Raw genomic sequence first — 27,445 nt, 5'->3', positions numbered from 1 at the left:
AGAAGTGCAGATAAAAGGTTCTAAAGAAAAGAGAAGTATCTGGGTTTCCTACAGAAAAAATAAAAAAACAACCCTGGATTTCACTAGGATGCCAAAAGAGCACACACTTTGGGTCCACATCTACCCTAGAGTCCCTCCAACCCCTTGAGCTGCTGCAGGTTTTTACTCTTCCTTTTACTGTTCTTTGCCCTTTTTCCTCAAGACATGCCCTCACCTTCCAAAAGAGAGAGACTGAATAATCTTTTAGTAGCTGACAAAAACAAGATCTTCCCACAGGCAATCATTCAACCAGACTATCATTTATTCTCTATCTTTTTTATACAGTTTCAAAACCCTGAATGGCCCGGCAGCCCTTTATGTTCTTCCTTACCACACATCTGAGAGACATGTAACTGCTATTAGCTCCATTGTGCTAATATGGGCTACAAAAAACAGTGCAAAGGTGGGTTTAATCGACTAAATGAATACATCATCCTATTTACAAAGGTGTTTATAAGTTTATTTCATAAGCAATAGACAGTAACAAGCTTAAAAGATATTTATTTTAGAATGAGATGACTCAGGCCTTGGAGATTCTGTTGTTCTTCCCTGATAATAATGGGAGTTTGACTAGTTCAAATATGCCTGTGTGTCAGGTATCTATGTAATCCCCATAAGAGCAAGTCTATGGTGCAACCGAATCTGCCAAATTTCACCAAGGTTTGCTTACCAAGAAGCAACTCTGCCAGACCAACCAGGCACCACAAAGCACCCCTAAAAAGGATAGCAGCAGCGCTCTGCAGCTGCTCATGGAAATGCTGGGAGAAAAGGATGTATTCCAAGGCTTACAAACAAGCCTTAATTTGGTCTTCTGCCAGCACTGTACAGCCCTTACCATAATTATTTACCCCTATTTCCCAAGCATCAAAGAAGGCAAAACTTGCCAGAAAAACCAGTAGCATAATTTGGATAAGAGTTATGCTTCCACAAAATAATCAGAAAAAAAAATACAAAAACTTTTTCAAAAAGTCATGATTGTGCTTTCTGAACATGGATAAATGCCAATGCATGTACAATACTGGTCAAGAAAAAATAACTAAAACAGATGCACAGAAAGTCTACCAGGGGACAGACAAGCCTATCCGATAAAAAGAATATTAAAAGAGTTTGACTTGTTCAGACCACCTAAATAAATACTGAGAGGAGATACATTTACTGTGCACAAATACCCAGAGGTAGAAATAGCTGAGGAATGGAAACGACTATTTAACTAAAGGACAATACTGGTACAAGAACAGATGGTTATAAACTGCCAAAGAATAAATTTAGACTGTAAATTAGACAAAGGTTTCTAATCAGCAGAGCAATGAAGCTTTTAAAAAGCCTTTACAGGGACCAGGGGCAAAAAACTGCTCTAATTGAGGGATAAAGGTTCACGTATTTCTGAAAGGTATTATGAAATATTGTACCCTACCAAAGCACAGCACTAGAGGTAAAGACTCCTGAGGTCCCGTGCAACCTTCTGCTTCTCTGCATGTCATAGGAAAATCTGTTCATGGCAGCTCCAACATATCAAAGCACAGTTATTAAATACTTTGACCTCCCAACTACAAGTACATGGAGAACCATTCTGGATGGACTCTGCTGAAGGGTGAAACAAGACAGCTACTAAGGGAGGGACTCTGGAGCAGCCAAACCTGGGAAAAAGGCCTCAGCTGAATTTTTACATTATCTTACTATGAAAGCCAAAGGCAGGGGGCACGTGCAGACAGAACACATCATCTCCTTTAGAACTCATAAAACAAAACTCTTGAAAAATCTCAGGGGCTTCTGGGTTCAGAAAAACTTCTCAACACATTCCTGCATTCCAGACAATCCTTCTCATGAACACCAGTCATTAAAAGATGCACTTTTGTCTTCTAACAATACAATACCTTTATTAAAAGACCAATTATTTTTCTCCATTATTTTTTTCCCAAAATACAAGGACAGAGTTCAAGATTAACAGCATCGCTAGAAGTATTATTATTGCACATTGTCTTTGTTTTTTATGAGTAGGACACAGTCAAGTCTTTTGCAGGTCCATAGATGGTTGTAAATGTTTGATCTTTCTGATATGTGTATGCGACCAAAGTATTACAGCACAGCAGGAAAGTAATTTTCATGGACTCCGAGAAGTACTGCAGAATTACATGGCTTGACCTGTTTGCTTCATTCCTTATGGTTGCATCATGTTTACTGTCTGGGGACATGCCACATACAACATTTAATCATTATTTTAGCATCTAAAAGCCCAAATAAAACAACCCCTCCAAAAAAAAAAACCAACCAAAAAAAAAACCACACACAAAAAAAAAAACAGTGGGAATTTGCAACAAAGATTTTATCTCATCTAGCAACTCCCTCTTGACAGCCATTTCTATAGTCCATATTATCAGGGCAGTTGAAGATACTCCACACACCTCTAGCAAAAGTGTCTGGAAAGCCCTAGACCCTCAGCAGGTGTTCTCGGGGATACTCAGTCAACAACAGGCCAAGGAGAAGTCATCTGAACAAGAGCATTCCTGAGAAAGTGAGGAAATACATAAGGTACTTTTGTAGAACATAAACTTCACTGCTTCTTCAGAAAATCTTCAGCTAACTGATGTAAGATTTATACAAATAACTAACCTGACTTACTGTTTCATGCATAGTACATGCAGAGGCCATATTCATTACTATTACACACCTCCTTCCACAGACTAAGACCATGTTCACTGTGACCAAATCCTCTGGTGATGGGAAGGTTCTCAGTTGCATGCCTGATTAAATGCTGCCTCCCAGAATTCTTGGATAACAGGAATTAAATTTTAATGCCCTTAATCTAGTTGACACTTTTTCATAAGCTCTTCCTCCCCTCCTTCTCCTGTGTTATAAATGACCAATTACCTAATCTGAGGTAATGCAGGCTTTGGTCAAGGCTAATGATGATGCGGTGGGTGAGATCCTGCTTGCAGCAGAGTCCCATTAGGAAAGGTTAATCACCTCCAAGCTTACAATCCCACATTTTAGCTCCAAACAGTAAGGAGGCAGAGAAAGAGGCATCCATCACATTAACCAAATAATACAGCAAATGCCTGGCACTTGATCAGCAGTAGGGTGCTCTCCTGACAGGAGGAGGAAGACTGTGAAATTAAGACCAACAGTGGCTCTCCAAGGTTGCTCAGGGACAGAAATTCCCACATAAGAAGTAGGGAAGGGAAACAGCCCCAGCTAACACTTTGGATTTGTGCTTCAGAAGAGAGGTCTGCATCAGCCCTGAGAACTAAGTGCATTGCATTGTGTGTGATGTTACCCTTTCAAGGAAGCAAAAATCTTGTCTCAATGTAGTGTACCTAACCAGCTGAAGGAAACCAGAGAGGAACAGTTTCAACCTATGCAGACTGAAACAAACGCAGCTACTTCATATTATTGCATACTTCCAAAACTTCAGGAGCAGCTCAGGCAATGGTGTAGTGGTGTCTTTTCTCTACATTCAGACACTATCCAATCACTGTCCAATATTCATCAATAAAAAACATTTATCTCTAGTGAAGCTGGAATGCACGTGCAACATAGAGCCAAAGGGATTCTCTGCTGCATCAACAAGGCCTAACGCCAAGTGGCTACACCTGCTTCTAGAGATACCTAGAACTAACCTTCATGACAGGAGGCTATTTAATTTCTAAGTCCTTACTCAAAGAAAAAAAATTTCCTTTGTGAACTCATGAAAGGGATTGATGGTGGGAGAAGCAGAGATTCCTAGAACTTTTGCCTTCTGATTGACTACACACTGATACTAGAAAAACAGATAAAAACTTATGGTATGGATTTTTTGTGGGGTTGTTTTGGGTTTGTTTTTTTTTGGGGGGGGTGCATGTCGGTGTTTTGTTTGGGTTTTTTTTTAACTGCTGAGTTCTTTGAGGGGTTTCTTCTAGAATTGCCTTATTCATTACTATTGTCCATGACCATTAAATTTCCTTCATTTAAACAGTGAAAATCCTTCCTTCTCATCCAGAGATGCTCCCAAAAGAGTGAGAAATACTTCAGCTGTGAGACATAGGCATTGCCCCTTTACTTCTGTTTGTCCTAACATATATATATTCATGTCTCCAAGTCACCTTCCTTGTTGGATCTTCTCAGTTGTTAAGGTCCTTCAGCATCCTTGCCCAAATGATAAAAATGTTTTCCTGTTCATCCTGAAATACCTTACAAAGTCTATTTATGCAATCATGAATAGATCCCCTGATACCAAAAAAAAAAAAGCTGAAATAACTTCCTCTGAAATTGGTAACATGTATGGTAGCAGATAGAAAAAAGGTTTTTTTCAGCTGTGTTTAGTCATGATCAAATTTAGCCTTTTCACAGTTCTGAAGCAAGCTGACACTAGTGAGTGTTCCATTTATTTTGCAAAGTAGGAGGATGTTTCCATGCAGTCTGAACTTAATCTTACTTAAACAATTTAGTGCTTTCTTTACCAGGCTTCTCTCTAGTGCTGATCAGTAAATATGAAAGTTTTAGGTTAAATTCTTCTGAAGCAGAAAGGCAGACAAAAGTAGCAAAAGAAACCTCAACTTGGAATCTGAACAGTGAAGCAAACACTTCAGAAGGTAACCCTCCACAGCTACCTTATGAAGAAAATGCCTGCTTGAACTGCCAGCAACTTTAATAGCTAAGTGATGTATTGTGAAAAAATATGAAAGAAATCCATACAGACAGCTAAAGCAGCAGGCAGAGATTTAAAATTTGATCTGAGTGATCTCTTTGCAAATCTGCAGAGTGTGTGTAAGATCAGCATTAGGCACAAGAGAATAAGAAATCTAATTCGGGAATACGAAATTGGGTTTTTTTGAAAGGGTTTTGGAAAAAGCTTAGAAACTAGTCTTTCAAAAACTCCTGTCCAAAAATTGTTTTGAAATTCTTTTCTAAGCACTTAACCCATTATTTTACCAGAATAAACTTTATTTTTTCTTCTTCTTCTTAAAGCCTGTCTTAAGATTATTAATGAGTGTGTCTTTAGATGAACTGGCCAACACCAAGAATGCTTGTTTTAAGAACCAGTGATAAACTTGCACTTTATGCCCATCTAACTTCACATACATACTTTCAGGTTCTCAAGCTGTGTCTACAAAAAATACTTATCAGGCTACGTGCGGGAGACTCAAAAGGACCTAAGATTATACCTACTTATGATACAAACCAGTGTAGTTCAGCTGAGCCCGTAAACAGATGAATGGATATAGCAAAGATACTAACACATGGATTGCAGCAGTTCAGGGGAAGGCCTTCACAACATCCCATGGATACTAACAAGGAAAAATCTTGGTCAGAATTTGCTCCCTACAAATTGCAGGGACAGGGCTCTATATCTTCCATGAAGAGAGGAAACAGTTCAGTGAAGACCAGCACTATCATCACACTAAGAGACAAAACTTAGATTTCATCAGAGAGTCCAGCAGAAGTCTGCCATGGGAGACTTCCTGGATCAAAAGGAAGCAGACAGATTTCCTGCCCAGGCCAGAAGGTTCAAGGTATAGGAGGGACTGTGGGCCTTGCTATGCCCTGCTTCTTCAGGCAGACAGTCATTTGCCTTGAGAAGTTTTTTCTTTTTCTTTGGTGTGTGAAATGGAAGGTAATTCTCAGGTGGATTCATCAGAGTTGTTCAGAAGTCTCCTTGGATATTACTGCAGCTGGTCACTGTGTTTGCTAGTTTATATTGCCCTGGTGAGTGATTGAAATATTAGGATGTATGGTATCAAGGATTTTCCTATTGCAGTTAGGAAGAGATACTTCCACTATCAGGTTTATAAGTTCTTCAGGTGTCTGAGAGCATCTAAGCTCAATCTTTGTTTTCTGAGAGGACTAGCACTACCAGAACATCAAGTCAAAACCTGCAATGGGCAAATGCTAGAGATCGTGAACAGTGGCTCAGTCAAAATTTCCTGGTGGATTTCCAATACAAAGAAACTCCAGTTTTCACAATTTATTGGATAGCACTTACTTACCTAAACAACACAAAAAACTTCTTTCAGATTTTGACCCTTCTTCTGTGAAGAAAAGCCCTATTGAGAGCCAAAAACAGGAGAATTGTTCTGATGTTGAAGCTTTTCCTCAATAACTTTTCGAGATTTCCTTGCAGTTCTTGAAAACAGCCCCCAAAATAATCTATGAACTTGTCAAAGTGGAACGGCTGTAATTTTCTCAGAGCCTTAGCCAGATTTGAAACAGAGGAAGATAAGTAATTAATCCCAAACTAGCTCATCCTCCCCACCAACTTCCTAACTGCCTTTTGAAGAAGCAGCTCCCCTTGACAGAAGTAGTCTCACTACCTGCTGTAGTTAGCAGTTCCCAAAATGAAAAGACAGCAGCAACAAATGTCAAAAGAAACTTAGAGTCATTAAACGAAATAAATAAACAAACAAATAAACAAAAACATAAGCAAACAAGGACCAAGGGAAACTTTGCTCCATGCTTCACAGTTTAAAAACTCTGTCCCCAGAGAATTCAAGCCCTTCTGCTCTGATCTGTCTTCCTGCTGTTTTAGCGTAAGCTCTGTCGACTCACAGCTGCTGCTCTGTGCAGGCCTTGGGCTGCCTACAGAAACAAACACATGGAAAAGATGGAGAACCCTTTCCCCCACTCAAATAGTAAACCCCAAGTCAGAGAGAAGACAACAACACAGAAGCAAGTCAGAAGTCTGCATTAAACCAGTGATGACAAGGTGAGCCAGGGCAAAAGCTGTACTTATCAACCTAACAATAGTAGAATCAGCTATTTTCCATACAGAACAGACCCTGCTTTGTACTAATCTGCTTCACCCATATCCCTGCTTTCACATTCAAAATGCCTTCAAGTTCCTGGTGCATTGTGACCCAGTCTGGTCTCCAATGCTCAGTATAATCTATATGTAGTAAACATGAGTCACTTAATTGGAACAGCAAGAAGAGCTCACTTACTTGCTAACAGGCATACTTTAGTGGAGAGCAAAGGAAATGTCACATTGTACGCAGAAAACACCCTCACAGTGTTATTCATAAAGTTTTGGTCATACTTTGGGTATTTGAAATGGAAAACTGTTACTGATTTGCCCTGGAGTTGCAGTTGTTCCACATTAATCTGGACCAGTTATAAGGAGTTAAAAAGTGGCAAGGGTCTCAGCCTCATTTAGGCATGTAAGGATTTTGTACCTCTTCTCTACTAATCACCTACACACCACTTATGGGGATTTGAGACCAGAAATTATAAATCAAGAATCCACTCTCAGGCAGCAGAAAACCAGGACAGTGCAAGTTTGAGCGTTTGAAAAAATGCTAAGAACAAAAGCGAGAGGACAAGTGAGGTCAGTCTGTTCTTTATGGAAGCACGAGGAAATGAGAGGCAGAGCTGTGAAGACGCTGAGCACACATCTACAACACACAAAGATAGGAGTGATAATCAAGAAGCTAAAATGGCAGACTCCAAGGTCATGCCATGGATGAAGACAACTGTTTCTGTAAAGAAAGAATCTGTTCTGAAGAACAAATGGAAGTTCTTTATCCATGACTTCAAAAATAACTAATGAGTCACTTCTATTACTTTTCACACTGACAGAAAACTCACTTTAGTGAGCCAGGCTTATACTCCAGCCATTTTGTGAAAAGTGACTTTCCTTCTTTTTTTTCCCAGAAGTCTCTTTCCACCTTGTGGCAGAAGCTTGGTGGACTTCAGCCTTTCCAAAGACCAGTTGCCCATCTTTCCTCCTCGCAAGGACAGTATCCCCAGTATTTCTTTACTCCAAATCTAATTGAAAGCAGAAGAAATAAAACACACAATAGCTCCCAAAACCACAGCTTCCACAAATAGGAAAGGATATGATAGGAGAATGAGAAGACCAGAACTGCTAGTTCTTTTAAATTACAAGATTAGATAATTTAAGTTTCCAGGGCTGAAGCCCTGGAACATTTAGCACAAGACTCAAATGAATAAATAAATGTAGAACTAGGCAGACCCCTGCAACATGCAGACGTCTTCCTAACTCAGCAGGCTATCAACATGGAACAACCACAGACAACACATTCTCAGCTCTTCTGTCTGCTATTTAGTATGGCTGCTCTGAAACTCTGGTATCTTGAAGTAGCCTCTGGATGGTGACCTAAACCCCCTTAAATCATGGCAAAGCCTCAGGACTCAGTAAATATCAAGGAAGATGTAAACTGCAGAGGACTATACAAAACCTTAGGTGATTTTGAAAAACCTCTTTTTGAGATTAATTTGCAGAGGAGAAAAGGCAACTGGAAGATAGAAATTATTTCTAACTTCACTTCAGGTTTTCATAGTCTAAATACCCACCAAGGGCCTGGGAAAAGTCAAGCAAAATATGTCTGGGGTCTGTGGGAACACAGCACCATCTTGTGGAGTGAATGGAAGAAGTATAAGAAACAAGGAATAAGGATTTCAGCACTTCAGACATCTGCAGCTTGGCTTTTTGACAGCCTGCTCTTCTAGAAGGTTAACAAATCTTTCTATCGAATTTGTGCTTTATAAAAAAAGTTCACTGCAGATCTATAAAGAACAAATGAACAACAAACAACTCCCTATTTTTATCTCTCAAACTCATCACTGTTAACATAAACACTGGGGGCCTCTTCATAAATAGAGTGTGGGCAGACAACCATCTGTACTGAATGTTATTTGCCAGCAGGCCTGGCACAGCTGTGAGCACCCTATTCTCACAAGTGTGAATCTCCTGTGCGTAAAGTGGGCAAAGAAAACAAGTCTCTAAATAATAAACCTGCCAGGACTAACAACCTATTGTTCCACCTATTTAGTACTGGAAAAGAAAAAAGCCCTTTTCCATTTAGAAAAAGAAGGAGACTGAGAAAAGCAGCTATTCAACCCTTTTAAGTATTTGTTGCCAAATGTGGAGGTATGTTTGCAGAGCATCTGAGAAGGAGAAACTTAAGTTAGCCAGCTGGTTCACATCTTACTGGTCATAAATAAGGATGTCCAGGCACCACTGAAAGCATGAAGACTTGATTAGTTTCTATTTCATTGACAGGTAGAAATTCATATCTGCAACAGAAAGCATTAAAATGTCCTGGTTTCTAAAGGAGGTAGGCAAATACAGGGGTCTCTGTGGAGGAGGATATAGTTGCTCTTACTTTCAGCTCCATCTAAAGTATTGTGCTATACCTAGCTCCACTTTAGCAAATACTTCAAAGATTTTTCTTAGTTTATCCTGCTCTCCAGGATGAAAGATTTTTAAAACAGAAAGCACTACAATATATTGTCTATGCATTTTGAATAGATATCATAATGAGTTTAGCACAGGTCTCTCAAGTGTGATATTTGGGCTAAGTACGTTCTCTGGTGTGCCTAAATTAAGTTTAAATGACTTGAACTATCGATATTTCACGCACATGAGCTACCAGTAGCAATTCTACAGCCAAGTGGGGATCTCTCTGAGGATATTTCGCTTAAGACAAAGCACAAATTCATCTTTCAAGTGTCCATCAGAAGTATCTCTATTTCAGTAAGGTGAGGTAAGGGATTAAAGCCTCTAACCTCTTCCAGCTGGGACAAGTGCAGAGTAAATTCACTACTGGTAACAAGTGCAAAAGCATGCAGAAAAAAACGAGAAAACAGACCGGTGGTTTGGGGGAGTTTGTTTGTTTGTTTATGGTTGTTTGTTTTTTTTATGACAGTACAAATACCTAATTCTTATGATTTGTGCTTAACAATAGGAAGTATAGACAATTCTGTCTAACCTCAGTTTCCAGTATTCAAATAACTATAACAAGATGAATACACAGGATGTTCTCCATGCTACAGCACTATATGCTTCAGCATCATATAGCACGTAGGATTAATACGGTGCCCTACCTAGTTTAACATACCATGCAAATGTGCACAACTCAGCAATAGTTCAGAGAGGTATTTCAGGTATCTATGCATAGCAACTCATCTACCAGATATATATTCTGCACAGCTGACAGTATGGTTACAAGAGATCAAAATCATGCCCCATTAGGTAACCTTTCATGTTTTCTGAAGTCAAATATTATGCCCATTGACCTCAAGATATATACTGGTATTTCTCTCTCTCACAGACACCTACACTCCCTCAACCAGACTTTCTCCTGTCCCATGTTGCATAGCTGGAGCACCTGCAACCATTTGCCAGCAGTCAGATTGACAGTCACTGCTTCTGAGAACTTCTGCTCATTCACACAGAGCAAGGGCTCGAAAGCCAGGTCTGCTCAGTTCATTCTGCACTGGTAACACAACCAGTCCGGTGTTACAACAGCAAAGCAGAAGAATGAGTCTTTGCTGATGTCAGCAGTAGTGCTGCCTTCTATAATGTGCTTGGATCCATAATCTAAACCCCAGTGCACAGGCACTTCTCATGACAGTCTGCATTTCCAAGTGAAAGACACCTGACTGCTGAAGTCCCCAGCAGTAAAAAGAAATACTGATATTAGCCATCTCTTCTGCATTTTGTGGTCTTCAATTATAAAACTATCTGTGACAGATGAACTCTTTAAGACACAGATGTCTCCAAGGGACCTACAAACTGCATGATGGATGGCTTGTGATATTGCTATCTATCTTCATCATTTGCCTGAGATCAGAGGGCAGAATTGTAACAGACAGAAGGTCATTTAGTGAATCTGAAAAAGGAAAAAAAAAAGAAAGAAAACAAATATGACAGATAGTTATGGGAAGCCAGCAAACCTGACACCAGCTTTGCTGTGGTCAAGCAATGCAATTAGGTTTCAGATCAGAGACAAGAGGAAGAACAGAGCTCCAACCACAATTCCTTCAAAATAAACATGCCAGAGTCTCTTTGGAAGAATAATATGCTTATATTTGGCAGTTGTATTACTAAAGCAGAGTCTAGTCAAGACACTCTGGACTAGAGGTCAGTTATGTTATCTGAGACAGTTACTCAATAGACATGAGCACAACCACTCTTGGGATGAGGCTTAGAGACACCTGAACAAAAGCACACTACAAAGATCAAAGTCTGTTTTCCTAGGGATGGAGTAATTTTCTACTCTCTTTCCCCATCCTGCCCAAGATTACCCTCTCAAGTACCCTGCTGGCAACTGAAGCATCTGAAAGGCATCTTCCAGGCCAGGGAGGCCACCACAGCCCCATGCTGCTTGTCTCCAACACAGAAGTCTGGGAAGAGCCTCAGGAAATCACAGCACAGCAGCTGATTCAATAATAAACCTAGGCAGAGGAAGATGAGCTAACTTAGGTCAACACTTTTAAACTAAGATTAATTTTCTTCTTTCTTAGGTTTTTAAATGTTCTCTGCTAATATTAAAAATAAATTCAACCTTTTGATGCAGTCAATAAATCCTGAAATTTGTTTTGAAAATAATGAAATCAGCCACATCCTGCTTCCTTATTCCTCCTTTTTTTTTCTGTTGAGTTATTCTAAGATTTTCACTGAAATAGGAAAAGTTTTGCTTGCCCTAAATGTGCAGTTTTCACTGATTAAACTACCACCCATTAAAAATTTTCACCAGCACTTTATGCACCCAAGAGATTGAAATGACAGTCACATATTTGAAAGCTTTTTCTTCTGTGGACAGCTGTTAGCTAACTGGGGTTTCATTTAACATTTACACCCCAACGGAATTCATGTTATGTAATTATACTTGGGATTTTTAATGAAAAGTCTATTTCCTTCCATCATCAGAGAAATTCTTTTGTAACCCAAAATCTCTAAGGACAGCAAAAGGGAACTGAAGTCCCAGACTGCACTCCTGGTGTTTTTGCAGGCCTTGGATGTCAATACACAATGAAACACCCCCACAAAGATAATGAAATCCAAAATATGCTCCCTTGCACAAAGCTTGTTTCACAGGTACCCAAGCAGCCAGTTGCAATCTGCTCCTCAGGGATCATTATTAAGATAACTTTAGTCAAGGTTTTTCATCTAATCCCCAGTGTTCTACAGCTGAGATTGTTATACCAGCTCCTGAGTAACAAGATTGCAACGTAATAAAGGTATATTCCTATATACAGCTAAACTCCAGTGGAGATCAATAGGAAACAATTAGTACATTAGGTAGTCTGGATAGTGAACAAAGAATCTCTTTCAAGACCTCTGACTCCTCCTGCCTTTGTTTATCTGTTAATAATTTCCATAATTTCCATTGCAAAAAACAGAGTAAGCATAAAAGATCTGTCTCTCTTCCTACTGACCCCAGCTTTGTCCCTTAAGTAGCCCCAGACTTAAAGGTTCAAAAGCCAGCAAGAAGAAAAAGTTTAAAAATTGTAGCACTGCCTGAATCTCTCTGTACACTGGCATTCTCTTAGCTACCCACACCCTGTAAATATTTTATTACATAGATTTGTCCACATAATGACTGTAATCTTAAAGGCAGCTTTCAGTCTAAGGTATAAAAACATATATATGCGTCTTAAATACAAAACAATTAGACATACTTGAAATGTGGACTCTGAGAATCCCATGCCAGATTTTGATCTGCCAATACGGGCATAAATCTCAAGTTACCTCACTGAAATTAAAATACTTACTTTGTATTTATAAATGCTACCACAAAGACTAGCCCATAAAATACAAAAGATCAATCTTTGCCTATTTATTCTCACCCATTAATGTAGGTTCCTATTTGCAAACTGTTTTCTATGTAGACGGCCTGGGAAATAAACAATAATCACCTTGAGGACCCAACAGGAATAAGAAGGCAATATGGTGTGTGCTGCAGCAGACAGCTCCATGCTGTCTGGGAAAGCACTAAGTGAACCCTACCCCCTCTCATCAACACCATTACACTCCACTTATGACACATCAGACTTAGAGCAATCACTTAAAAGCACGGATATCTAACTCAGTTGGGTACTGCGAAGATGGGAGAGCACACAAAAACCAGTTGGGGCAAAAAATGGATTAAAAATTATGGCAAGTCAGAGCTTCCATGCAGGATAGTAGACTCAGCATGGGAATCACTTTTTCATAATCCATTCTGCCAGTTACAACAGACTCATAGAGGATTGGAGGCAATGATCAAAGTCAGCTGTGCTTTCAGCTGGACTGGTGGCTGGGGTATCCTGTTGCAGATCAACAGCAACAGCTGAAAGACAAGCTGGATTTTGCAAGGATTTTTTTTTCTCTTCTCTGCAAAAGTACAGGTATTAGCTGCATAACCACGTGGCACTCAAAATACCTCATGCTGATGAAACCATAGTTATTGTGAGATTACTGGAAGTATTTGGACAATACAATTGAGGATAAAAGTTTCACAGCATTATGTGAAAAAAAATCCACTTAAAATAAAGGTCCTCAAGCTCAGGATGACTTTTGACCAACTCTACACATATTTGTCATTATCTTCCAAATTTAGTACTCCGTTATCTTCTGTGGAGAAGCTGCTCTAAGAAGAAAAGAATCTTTAAAGAGTAAAACTGACGGTTGAAGTTTGTTTCAGTGTTTTCCTGAGTTTTTACATTTACTGCTTCTTAAATATAAACGTGTAGGATATTACAAGGAAAAATCTAAATCTAAAATTAATCAAATCCTTGTTACACTTGACAATTTAGAACACTTAATTTATTATCTTACATCTAGTTGAAAGATGTGCTTAGAGATCATCACTGACAAATGGAGCTTGGGGTAACAGAACAAACAGAGGCTCCTATTCTGTTGTGCAATATTTCTGCTACTGTCATCAACTTACATCAATGTCTTATCAATGCTTACACCCTGGGTGTGCCATTACAGAAGGAACCGTTTCAGAGGTCAGCTTTTTCATGGGACAAAATACCTAGGACGCAGTACTACTCACTCAGCTAGTTTTAAGATGAAAAGTTATAATTATTGCCATGACTACCAAAAAGCATCACATTAGGAAAAAAATACTGTCAGAGAGAACAGAGATCACAAGCACCACAATTATGGCAAAAGCCTTCTGTGACATGCTTATGAAAATGGCAGTGTCAGGAAGAGAATTAACTGAACTGCTCAGAGGTTGATAACAGAAGCTGTAATCACTCCCACCTGTAAAAAGTCCCTCTCCTTCCATGCTATTGAAGTCTGTAGCATGGCTGGACCACAGCTTATGTGCTGACAGCAGGCAGGTGTGCACAGATATCAATGACTGATTGCAGCTCTCATTCTAAATGCTCCTTCTGCCAAGCTGTTGAAGGAATCCAAATTAAATTACTCACTAGAGACCTATCTGCATTTTGGGGATCACAAAAGGATAAAGTTGGCTAGCTTTCACAATTAAACACTTAAATGACCTTGGCTAGCTTGACATTAAACGTTTTTATGTCAGGGCACCTTGAGAAGCTGGAAGGGGCAGATGAAGCAATTCCAGGAAGCACCTGTCACTCAAATTCCCTCTTTCTCACCCAAACAGGGACACACAAATTTCTCCCTCTAATGTTGACAGCACTGCCTATTCCAGATGACTCCCAAAGGGAAAAAGGGGCAAACAAGCTCTTGATCTGCAGTCTGATCTGATGTTTTACAGCTGTTACTTAGGGGCAGGAAAAGGCCTTTCAGTACACTGAAAAGCAATGAGCATTCTTAAACCACTGAAGTGCTAAGGCAATTATGTAGTGGGCTATTACTAAGCATCAGAAAAGTACATGGTGCTTTAATAAGAAGTAGCACCAGATCCTTGCCCTAAAGCTGTTACAGTTCCTGGAGCTGCAGCGCAAATGAAAGTAAACAGTGGTAAGAAGGGTGAAAGCAGGGTTTATAACCCAAATCACAATGGTACAATTTACATCATGTACTAAAGCACACAGTTGCATTTCCCTTCCTTTTTATCCCAGTTCTCAGAGGATAAGGTCTTTCACAGTCAGCAAACACCAAAGGTTTAGGTTAGGAACTGGAAATGAGCCATCAGCCAGAAAACACTAGTTATAACATGTGAAAGAGCACCAAGTAAGCAAGAGCAAAGCATGAGATGGGAAGTAAGAAGTAGGCAGAGTGTCTGACCTACTGTAATGAAGTATGATTCACTCAAGATAAATCGGAGGTGACTCTTGCTTCATGTAGGGCGGATGTCTCTGTAGTATCAAAGGCAAATCCCTAAGCGTGCTGATATTTAAACAGCTGACTGGTTTAGCCATGCATGCCTAATGAAGTCTATGCAGATTTATTTTCTACATACTAGCAACCTCTTGCTCTCTGACTCAGTAAGTGAGTAAGCTGGGCACATTAGAAACGAATGGGTGATAATTAAACATGAACAATGAAAAGGGTTCTCTAAGTAAATCAAGCTGAGTATGCTGGCATTGACATTAAAGGAGGTCATGAAGTCTGGATGGCCCAGATGATGAAAAACACAATATACTAAGGGAGAGGGAATAGGGTCGATCTCCTGACTGGAGGTCTGAATCCTGCCACAGAGAGCATGAGCTTAACTGCTCAGTTGCACAAAGTAAGTTTGGAGTGCAAATGGCTCATGAACACAGCAGAATAAAGCATAAAGTAAGGGTTACTCATTTAGCCATTTCCCCTTCTAGCAGTCTCTTTAGCAGTCTCTTCTAATGACAGTTCTGCTATGCTATTTAAGCAGGTATGAGGGAAACTAGTTCTGCCACTGCCTTTTTGCAACCTACTTTACAGACAATGCTCCAGAAGCATCAATACACTTAGGTACTCATTCACTTACTTAGTAGAGTGCAAAAAGGAAGGGTATTAATGCAAGAGGGATGGGTCTGTTCAGATATCCTTGGCATCTCACCTAGAACACACATGTGGCAAAGAGGCCAGCTTCAGTCTTCCTCAATTGATCAAAAATACTTTGTGCTTTACTCTAAAGTATTTGGTTTAGACTTTTTTTGCTAATTTTGATATCCTTCCTTTTAAGTCAGGGGGAAAAAATGTCTTGGCTAGAAAGCATCACTGTGATTACAGAACTGAAGTTATCAAAAGCTCTTCTTGTGACAGTGCTAAATTAATGAATAAACAAGCAAAATCATCATGACTCCCTTTCCCTCCAATCCTTCCCTCCTCCAAATGTGATTCACGGATTAACAGTAAAAACCCAGAGTTTATAAATAAATGAATAAATAACCCCTCCAAAAAGCCAATCAATAGTCATCAGATGGACTTAACAACTGATCCAACAAAACAACAACAACAAAAAAGCTGTTTGAAAAGGTGTTTTATACTCTGTTTGCACTAGTCATTGCTGCAGGTCATTGATCTTTTACAGACAGCTTCCGATAAAACTTACTTGTTTTAGCCTGGCAATTTCTCCAGGAAAGCTTGACCCTCAAGGTTATTCATCTGCATGAGGCACTGACTAAGAAGCAGTGTTTTCTATGACCTAGTTTGACATACATATACCACTACCATTAGCTAGATTGCCAATGCCTCTTTCTATGCATTCTCTCTGTGCAGAAAAGAAAATGTAATTGTTTGACTAGAGAGAGAAGAACATGAATAAGTTAAAGAATCTGTAAAGCTGTTCATAGGACAACAGCTTAAATACAGGTCATGTCTCAGGTAGGTTAGAGTGCCTAACTATCGTGTTTTCATCTTGAATCCAGTTTAGGAACAGTAACAGGATGGAGTTCATCCCAGATGCAAGACACTTCATTAATGTGGGTTAACTTTTAATACTGCTACCTTACATGCTTAAAGTTACACATTTCAAGTTATTCCTAAATTAACTGCAATATACTGACTTCCTACATCCTAGAGTAATACATAAATTCTGAAAACAGGTTGGAAGCCCACAATTATAGAATGTGATGCTGAACTGATTAAAACATTTCCAAAGACTGAAGAATGAGGAACAACTTCAAAAAACAAAGAACAGACCTTAATGGCAAGGCGAATGGAACCAGCATATCCCCAATGATACCATCAGTTCTATTTCTGCTTTTCTTTACAGATGTTGGTACCAGCCAGCGTACAGGGCAAATCCTTAAATTCACTTGTGTACAACAGACCTTCTCAAATAAATTTGAGGACTGGGGTGCCTGGGAGGTTTTCCTATGTTTGTTTGTTTGTTTTTTAATATTGCTACAGTTTTACAATAAGGAATGAAGCATATTAAAACTGAATTTATGCCCCCATAGCTTCCATTAATTTCTTATTCCAAGGAATCTTGATTTCTACAGTGTAAAGAACAACTAAAACATAGCTACACAACGGATAAAATCAAAGGCTTTATCATAATTTCCATGAGAAATTTAAGTCCTTGTCTTATTTAACAATACTGGTGAATGTATAAATATGTCTATAGGTGTACATCATGCATCTCTGCCACCTGTGCTTCCCCTTCATCTTTCAGAAACAGCAGTTCCTAGCCAGTTGCACCTGAATGATGAAGATTAACAGTCCAGTCCTGAGACAAAAATTAAAAAGCAAAGACATACCGGTGCTCTAAGATTTCCTGAGTATTGATAGGACTAAATATCTTTGCAAAGTTTACCCCAGCAAATAATTTAAAAAACCCAAACACAAATCACATCTACTAATAATTAATTTGGGATAATCTAAGGAGATCATCAAGAATAATTGAAGAAAACACCATAGGTCTCATTTATCTGTCTCAGAGGCACTGAAATATTCTTCATCAAACACATGGAAATGCAAATTTTCCAGTGTGGACACTCAAGTTGATTAATAGAAATGGAAAGGCAAAATACATATAGTAAGACATTCTTTTACTACTGTTTCCATTGTACAAAACTAGACCTGTTATATTTACTTCAATACTCCATATTTACATCAGTGGGAGACCACGAGTTGCTCAGAAGGTAGAAACAGCCATCTACTAAATTAATAGAATTAGACCACTGGGGACAAAAAAAAATTCTACCAAAGATTTTAATGCATTTCTAAATAAAAGGCTTCAGGTTACACAGAAGGTATCTCCCCCTGCCATTATTTGCACTAAAATCCAGTCTAAAGAGTATTTACTTCAATTAACATACCGATCTCTGTACTTCCATTAGACTTGTGTACAATAGGAATTAAGCCTTATCCCTCTCCACAACTCACAACACTTCCTAACTGTATCAGGGAATCAGGAGTAGAACTCTGTTTTCAGTGTCCTGATACATGACAAAGAAAAAAATAAATTAAACAAAACCAAAACAAAACACAAAAAATGTTATACGCACTTTTTGAAGATCCTGGTTGAAGTCCTGTTGTCTTCCAGGAGGAGTCCACATGACTTACCTTTCCAGATCATTTTGAAACCCACATCCTCCTCCTGTGAGCATTTCTAAATCACCAGCCAGGCCTGCCACTGAGAGACTGGCTACTACACTGCCCACATCATGCCCACTCATATCAAACTCTCCCCTCTCTGCTCTGCATGGTTTCCAGCTGACAACTTTAAAAAGCAGCAAGAAATGCCCAATTACAGACACAGGAACTTTCCTGATACTTCAGAGCCTTCTCTAAGTCATTAGCAACGGCTTAACAAGGGCACTGTGACATTCTGGAGCTGTGAAGCTAAACACATTAGAAACAAACCTATATCAATAATATCAGAGATTTCCTGGACGTGCTTCTTTCACACAACATGTTTGTGTGCTATGCTTAGCAAGTCTAAACTGAATGACTGAACAAATAGTTTGAGAATGGGAAAGCGAGTGTCCAATTGACAAAAACAAACCAAAACAAAACTGCAGAAAATTGGCACTAGATCATGTGACTCCAATATGAAACGTTTTTTTCTAGACCCAAAGAAGTAATTCTGAATTCCAAAGCATCCCAAAACACCAGGCATGGCATTACAGTCTATAAATCTGCATCAGCAGTAATTTTTTCATACAGCCACTATCAAAGTATGAATGTTGATAGGCCTTTCCAATATTTGTTTGGGAGAACTGTGATGGGAGAAATGGGAGACCAATGCAGGCAACACTACAGAAACTACTCAGAAAAGCAGGCTTTTTAGCCTTCAGAAGAAACAGACTGTCACCATGTGCTAAACAGCTTGTCATATGTGCCATCAATTCAGTCACATCTCGGACTTTTAGAGAAAGGGTTGCAAATATGACAGTGCTGAGACACCAATATTGAGTGAACTTTGCTGGTATCACCCATAAATTTTACCACCAATAATGAAAAGCAGCAGCTTCTGAGCTGCAGGTGGTCAGAGTGGACTGTAAGAATCTTCTCTGGTTTTAAAATTTACACACACAATGAACCAAATTATTGAAGCCTACTGTTGTGCTTACTACAGCATTCATAATGTGCTCCTTTGTTCCCTGCCTTGGAGCAGTGAGGGAGAAGGGGACTGTCACCCTAAATAACAGTAGGCAAACAGTAGAGCTTAACTGATCTGCTCCCTCCAGGCAGAAGTAAAGGCCAAAGCATGATAAGCAGAGGGAATGTCAAAAAGCTGATTATCTGCCCCCTAAAGGAAGATTTAAGGGTTTTATTCAATTATTTTATCAGAGATCTTAATAACAATTGGCCAAGAAGAACATCCAATGTTTTGAGATAAAGCAAATCAATACGCCGAGAAGCACAACAGTGCTGCCATATGTTTAACTGAGCACTGGTTTTAACTGAACATTCTAGCAAACAGTATCCAATACTTCATCTTAGCATACAGCAGGTATTTCAGTAGAACACTACTCATTTTACAGGCATTCCATATCTTTTTCACCGAGGTTTGAATAAAAATATCAAAGCATCATTCACTACAGAAAACCTAGCCATTTTTTACCTATGTAAATATTACATACAATATTCCTGGTTCTTCTAAACCAGGAATTCCGTTAACATCAATTACCACCACTGGCCTGGTTGAGTCAGCTTTCAAAGAGAAGAAAAAAACCACAAACAAAATCAACACATACCAAATTGCACATTTTCATTTTAATAAGAAAATAACCTGCTGTATGCTTTATACAAACTTTCCAGGAAAAAAAAGTTTGGCTTTGACGCTGGTAACGTTGTATTGCAATTGAAAGAATGACTCATCATGTGTTCTCTGTGCACCCAAATGTCAGAATTCAGCAATACAATGGAAAAGTCTACTTACGGTCGTTACACTGGCTCCCAGAATATGAAGTCATGGAGCAATCACATGTGAAGCCTTCCCATTGCTGATTACAGATGCCCTGATTCGCACAGGAATCTTCCTGGCAGGTAGTGCTTGGTCCTGGAGAAGGGATGACAAGAAAAGGGTAAAATAAAGGTGAGAGAATCACTTTGGTCAGGCCCACAAAAGCTTCAATTAATCACTACCATTACCATCAGGATCCTCATGCAGAAGAGAAAAAGCACTAACCAAACATTCTTCCATTCCTGGACATGCAAGAAAATCAGGAAGAAAGAGCACAAACACAACTGCACACTTCACAACAAAACAGCAATCTGTAACAAAGTGCAAGAAAGAAGAGGGAACAGGAACATATTCCCTCTTACACAGGCCCAAGTCATATGTTCCAAGCTTGCTCACAGAAGTTTACTATAAAATATGGTGTGATGCAAGGATAACAAACATGACCAGGTTGTCCTGCTTTCCCAGAAGTTTAATCCCCTGGTGGAAACGAAGGTTAGGAAATGAGCCCACGAGCAATGCTTCATCCTACCCAAAGAACCCCAAAACTGAAGTTTTGAAGCCTCAGCTGGCTACAACTTTGCTTTATAGCTGTGAACAGTGGTATTACATAGGTTCCTCTGGAAACACGTCAACAAAGTCCCCAGAAGGGCATGACATTAGTCCACAACACTTCTCTACTCTGGAGTGGTTTGATGCCTTTGAGAGAAGCAGAGAAGGAAGCAGTCACTACTAACAGAATAGCCTTTCACTGTTCTGTGATTTGCAGCTAACAGTTGCTATCCTACTCAGATAAACCTTGCAAAGGCAAAATCCAAGCAATAGGCAAAAAAGTGATCTTCAGAACAGAGGGAATCTGAATGACAGCTAGTATGACATCCACAAGGAGGTAGCTGGATTCTGAATCATCTGAGCACAGGTGTGAAGCTGCAAGTCATAGATTACAAGAACATGAGTTTAGAAGTTACTTCCTGGGAAGGTGTTTTATCTTCAGCATTCTAGACAAAGGTATGCCACTCCTGTTGTGCAGTACTTCAAATAAAATGTACAAATACATTTGACATATTTACTATTCTGTATCCTGCAAATGTTGGAAAAGAAGAAGAAACAAAAGAAATAAAGCAGAGAGAAGAGGGTCAACTGGCTAGGCTGCTTGAGACCAGTTTACTAGCCACTTCCAGTCTAGGACAATACCACAAGGACAAAGAAACCACTGTTCAACCCCTCCCAGCATCTGTCATCACAGATGACAGCAACTCCATGAGGCTTATCCTACTCTTCACTCACTCTTATTTCTTCATCACATCAACACTACAATTGGTATTATATAGATGAGATAGGACAGACCAAAATGGAGACAGCACTTTCAAATATCTTTAGCTAACATGAAACTCTTCAACCTCCATCTGACAACATCCATAATGATTTCTCTGAAGTATTCAGTATTTCTTTGGTATTCAGATTGTGTACCTGGGCACTTCCATATTTACAAGCCTTTGTAGAACCCACATCTAACTGGAAGCCTCATGTCAGAACATGATCCCCCTACAATTCAAAGACCAAGCCAGGAAGGGACCGGCATAACTTTGGTGCAAGGTTCCTGCTCTTCCCACCAGATCACCTTTCCCCTCTGCAAGAACAGAATAGGTGAATTTCAGTAGCTTTTTAGTTATCTGTGTTTCTTTGCAGGATATCTCTCCTGCAATGAGAAGGAATGTGTGAATCAGTTGGCAGAGTTTCACTTAATGTCTGTAGGTTTTTTATTAAAAAAAACCTACAAAAAACCTTATTTTTTTATTAAAAAAAACCCAAACCTACAAAACTCAAAACCTCTAGGTAGAAGCATAAGTGTGGATAACAGAAGAAAACAACAAAATCTCTGAAAGAAAATTCACCTACTGAAAAGAGGCAGCAGCAGCAGCCACAGCAAGAAAACCCCATGTTGCCATACTGAAGGAAAGTTGAGCAGCATTTTTCAACACTTTTCTCCTTCCCTCCGCCTCTGCTTTCCACCCACTTGACTCTCATTTGCAGCCATGTAAATCCCAGTGGTCTCAGTAGCACAGTGTGAAGTTAACAGATCACTTCCAAGATTACAACAGAGCTGACAGACTTTCCAGTGTGGGCTGGAAGGCACATGTATGTACACACTTCCCTCCTGACTTTACTCTTGTAAAATATGGGTATAAATATATAGATACACATGCATCAGGTTGTGATCTGACACTTGCTTCAGACTTACTCTGGCCCAGCAAAAGAAGGGATGACATTTAACAATCTGAAATAGAATATTAGTTGTCATTTTGCCTAAAATGTCCAAGGATAAGGAATTCTGACGATTCTTTATCTGAGGATAAGGAATGACAAACTGATACCTCTTCCTGTACATCACTATCCCACCATCTAATCTCTAACCACAAATATGAATGTTCTAAAGGTATAAACAAGCAAGTTATACACATATATTTAAAAATAAATCCAGAAAGTAACTGTGAATCTATGCAAACTTGATACAGTATCAACTGTAAACATCATTATACAGAAGCAGAGCAGAACAGCATTTTCAACGACAATGATTCTCCACTCTTCCTACACTCTTCTTTAATCAGTAACTGGACTTGACAATGGGCATATCCTTTGTCTAGGTGCCCCAAGAGAAAGGACTCTACTCAAGGAATAAGGCTGCACGAGGCCTCATACTTGTGGCTTGAGGTGTTAATAGTGAGCAAGTCCAGAGAGCCAAAGTACTTGAATTCATGGCCAGTATTACGGTTTCTGAATTGTATTTTACAGTAACCAACTGTGAATATGGGAACAGCACTTTCACAGGAGCCAGAGGGAAGAAAAAAGAAGAAAAATTAAAAAAAAACAATAATGAGGAATTTTGAAAGCTTGACAATACCACAAGGAAGCTTGAAGCCTGATCTGCCATCTTTAGAGTCAGTTGTGATGGCACAGCATAGATGTTGGCTACTACACCTTGCCTCACTCCTTAGTATTATGGGCCATTTGCATCATAAAAGGACCTTTGTCTCAGAGAGTTCATTTACTCCTACTGCTTACAGTCCTTGCCTGATGTCATAATCCTCCATCTGTGGCAACAGAATTTTGATCAGAGTAACTAATAGGGATGTCACAGGAGATTAGGATTTTGGATTAGGGAGCAAAGCAATAGAAGCACAGGAAGACTCATAAAACACGAAGATTGTGTTACCACGCACATGCCCTTTAGTGCTAACAAACAAGGAAAGAAGATGACAAACAACTTATATATAAAGCAGCAGAATTGTTTCTAAATTACTGATGCCATCAGGGCTAAGGTCTATTTTTAATCTCATTCCTTTGACAACATTTAAAGAAGTCAAAGTATTTAATAGCAAAGTTTCAGAACCAGTCTTCACATGATAATCTGAAATACCTCTGATTTTGTTGTCTGTTTGTAGCTGGGCTTGGCGCATTGCCTTCTTTATGCCACAGGTACAGTGGAGAGGAGAACGAGTGGGCCGTAGGTATAGAATCAAAGTGGAAAAGTCCTCAGTGCAGAAAAGCATCCCTGATAGAAGGGTGACTTGCTGTGTCTCATCCTGTCCAGACTAGGCCTACCAACTGAGATGGCAAAGTAGAATTCTTCAACTATGTCCTTTTGATCTTATGTCTGCATCTCTAATTTTTATTGGAACAGCTCAGTATCTGAGGACTTGCAGGATCTGGGATTTGTTGCACCTCCCTCCCTGGGAAGGAGTCCAGTACTACACTTTTCTTCAAAGTTACCTATCCAGATGTATTGTTTGTTTATTTTACTACTAAGTATTTGAAGAAAATCACTTTAGAAGACTATAACAGCCAGATCTCTTATCCATATTCTGCTTGGATAAATTACTTCGTCTACCCTAACTCTTTCCCACAATTTCAGCTGTATGGTGGGTTTCTCTTTGCCCTGAAACTAAAAAAAAATCTGCTGCATGGTGCTAAAACTACCATGTTGCATCCCATAGATAGGTGTGTTTCACTGGCAAGAAAAGCCATTCCTTCCGTATTGTTGGAAAGCCCTTTGCAGAAAAAGCAACTTCAGGAATAAAAGATAGTATTGTGTTTATTGTTCTTTCCAGTTACATGAGAAATCAGTTTCTTTATGCAGCAGCTACAGGATTATTACACAACTGCCTCATGCTTTGATCACAAATAGCAATAAGCATGAAGATAAGCAAGCTGTTATTTCTCTCATACATAACACCTTCCTTCACACATCAAAAATTCACTGTTGTTGAAAGGAATCAACCATTTCTCTTAAAATTATTTTCTCAGTAAGATGAAGATCTGCAACAGGCATGGTTCAATGACAACATGAGCCCATTTTCATTCTCCATCTCCCTAAAAGCTCTCATTTTTTCCCCTTGTATCTTCAAAGAGGTAGGGAAGCAATAGGAAGCAATAGGAACTAATACACAGAAGATATCTTTTCAGTCTTTGCAGAATAAGGTGCTTCTTTTGTCCCACAGTTCCTAAATACAAACTCCATCAAGCGCTAAGATATCTCTACCACTACCAGTCAGACGTTACCATCAATTTATACCTATGATAGATCTACAATATACTTCTGTCAGCACTCCCCTGTCATAACCAGAGGCAGTCAGTCTTAATTTAATGTCTAGTACCAGTTCAGCTCAGAGAGGTTGAACTTCCAAGACATCAGGTCTTAGAAAGGAAAACTCAAGGCAGAAAATAAACCCATTCCAGAACTCATTCAGTGTGGGTTAAGTAAGAAATGAAATTAATCCCATTAAGTTTTCCAGTTTCAGAATAATTTGGAAAAAATATTTTTTTCTGGGTAAAAAGTGAGAAAAACTGAGTCTGAATCTGAAGGAGTTATCACTTCATGGGAGGGACCATATCACACATACTATAATTGTCAAATACATATTGGTGGTATGTCAACATTTACTTTGCACACTAAACTAAAGTATAGTCAAGGTTCAGCGCATGATTCAGAAAGTTAGATCCTGTATTTTGAGTCACAGGTAGTAGAAAGCAGGACTATCACAGACTAACATAGCAAACCAGAACCCAAAAGCCAAAGAGATTTTCAAGGACTGCAAGGCCAGCTCTTCAAGCTCTCAGTTTCATATTTTGTTAAGAACTCATCATTCTTTTCATCACCTAAATAAGGTTAGACATCTGTCAGGTTCCAAATTTAAAGTTACTGATTGTCAGAAATAACTCAAAAGCCAGCATTCTTTAGTCCTCTGAAAATGCAGCTGCTTATTTCAGCACCTCAACAGAACGTGAACGCTTCATTCACCTGATGTCAGCTATGATGCAGAATCCTTCTGTTCCAAATAAGTGGTTGGTCTGAAAACTTCAGGAACTGGGAATAGTTAAAATAACAAATATGCACAAATGTGCTTTCTCCCACAGAAAGCACATTGATCTCAAGGTGACAGGAGAAGGGAATCAGCAGCAAGAGCAATCCACAGAGAATGGATCTGGCAAGGCAGTGGGATTTTTTACCCTCCAAGAAACCTGGCATATACATGTCTTCCTCCCTCTATATGGTCTTGAGCAACATGTTCATACACATGCTGGTGAGGGAAGAACTAAAAAAAACCCAAAACCAATAGAAACCCCAGCCATACAACAAAAAATCAACTGCATTAAAGGGAGTATGCCAGCACCCAAGATGTGACAAGGGACAGGGAGATGCAAATGAAGTAGAGGAAGTAAACAGCATTCAGACACAGAAAATAAAAGCAGAAAGGAAAAACTGAAAGGGCTGTATGTGAACAAGAAAAACACAGTCAATTGAAAAAACACCCTTTCCTATGCAAATCACAGCAGTACAAAAGTACCAAGCCTCATGGTCTATTCTGAAATGGCCAAACCTATTCAGCAAAGGTTGGTTTCCTGAAAAGTCAATAATCCACATTATGCACTCAAGACAAATGCTTCCCTTTAGGCTTCAGGTGTCTCCATATGAAGGGAAAATATTCCTATAGGGTTCAGACTTCTGTAACAATTTGAGCTTGGGCTGGAATAATGTTCACAGCTCTGACGAGCCTTTAGGTTCTCAGAAGTCTGGAAAAATCAAAACAACAAACAAATCTGTTTGTTCCAGAACGTGCTGTATCCACTTCAATGGACATCAGAAATTGAGCAGGAACTCCTGTGCATGCATTCGGCATTCTGATGGGGACATAGGTGACTAGAAAGTACAGTGACTGCAGCCAGAGAGATTTGATACTTGCTGATGTCTAATCCAAATCCAAAATTCACTGCCACAGTTTGAATGGATGGCACAGAACACTTTAATCCTAAACTTATTTACACCCCGGTGTAGTTCCAGGCCACTTTTTTAATCACATCAGTCACAGGCCGCATATATTTCATAGTCTTTCAAATCTCATCTTTTACCACTTTCATTTACATTAACTTCAGAATTCACCAAGGGGCAGCACCTAATAGACTCTAAATCCCTAACCTCTGTAAGACAGTGCTTCAACTTTTTACAGCTCGGAATAGGTCTGAGATGCCAACAAAACACAGTTGCAGTAAGATTCTCCACATGCATAGAGCAAAATACACCACACTAACTTCTGCCTACCTGGAGGCTGTCAAATCTTTCAGATTCAATGTTTTGTATGCATCCAATTGCTAAAATTATCTCAAACTGTCAGTATCATTACCTGTTGGGTGAGAGGGTGTCTCTGCTTATGTCTATTAACAACTGCTACAGTGATAAACTGTTTATCTGTTAAAATATCCTTATTCCTCCAAAATTATTTTTATCCTTTCCTATTGAGCCATAGAACGCCAAACCCTACCTAAACATACATGTGATATCCTGAAGGAAAGGTAATTGCTACCTGCCTATACCTGGAATAGAGAACAGGAATATTTTAATCTGAAAATTGCATCTATTACATTAGATTGGGTCAGCAATATCACCAGGTTGTCAGGGTAAACACAGCGAATAGAAACTGAGTTTACAAAGCACATGGTTACAGTCTCAAAAACTTAATTTCAGTGATATGAAAAATGTTGGGAAGTCTCTATCTATAGAGTGACACAGGAACATTTTACATGTTTTCTCTCACAATAAAACCTTAGACCAAACCTTTGGCTTAGACATAAAATTTCAAGGTCACTAAGCTGATACCATAACAGAAGCCATCTGTGGCTTCAGGACGGTTAAACAGAGACACTGTCCAATGCCCCTGACTTACCCTTATACCTTAGACCATTGTCTCATTTTCCATTAAAAATTAGGAACATTTTTACTGACTTCCATAACACTCAGGAATAAATTAATTTGTACTCTATATTGCAGTCTCTCCAGATGAGTTGGGAAGTATACTTTCACTATCATATTTAAAAGGATACACTTTCAATGCCATGGAAAACATCTTCAGGTTATACTAATATCAAAGACCTATTAATTT

At 39.2% G+C, this 27,445-nt stretch overlaps 1 protein-coding gene across 23 annotated transcripts in view; it reads right to left on the bottom strand.

The window, feature by feature from the left end:
• Nucleotides 1-27,445, bottom strand: part of NRXN3 (neurexin 3) — a 935,277-nt gene that overhangs the window by 512,181 nt on the left and 395,651 nt on the right. For all 23 annotated transcript variants that reach the window (XM_018082450.2, XM_018082461.3, XM_018082475.2 and 20 more), the window contains one exon: nt 19,989-20,108. In XM_018082450.2, the coding sequence (XP_017937939.1) occupies nt 19,989-20,108 (120 nt within the window). The remainder of the gene's footprint in view (nt 1-19,988; nt 20,109-27,445) is intronic.

This window comes from Manacus vitellinus, unplaced genomic scaffold (assembly GCF_001715985.3).
Source record: "Manacus vitellinus isolate BGI_N305 unplaced genomic scaffold, ASM171598v3 scaffold_6_pilon, whole genome shotgun sequence".
NCBI lineage: Eukaryota > Metazoa > Chordata > Aves > Passeriformes > Pipridae > Manacus > Manacus vitellinus.
Note: the sequence above shows the minus strand (reverse complement) of the source record. Positions and strands in the feature narration are given on the sequence as shown.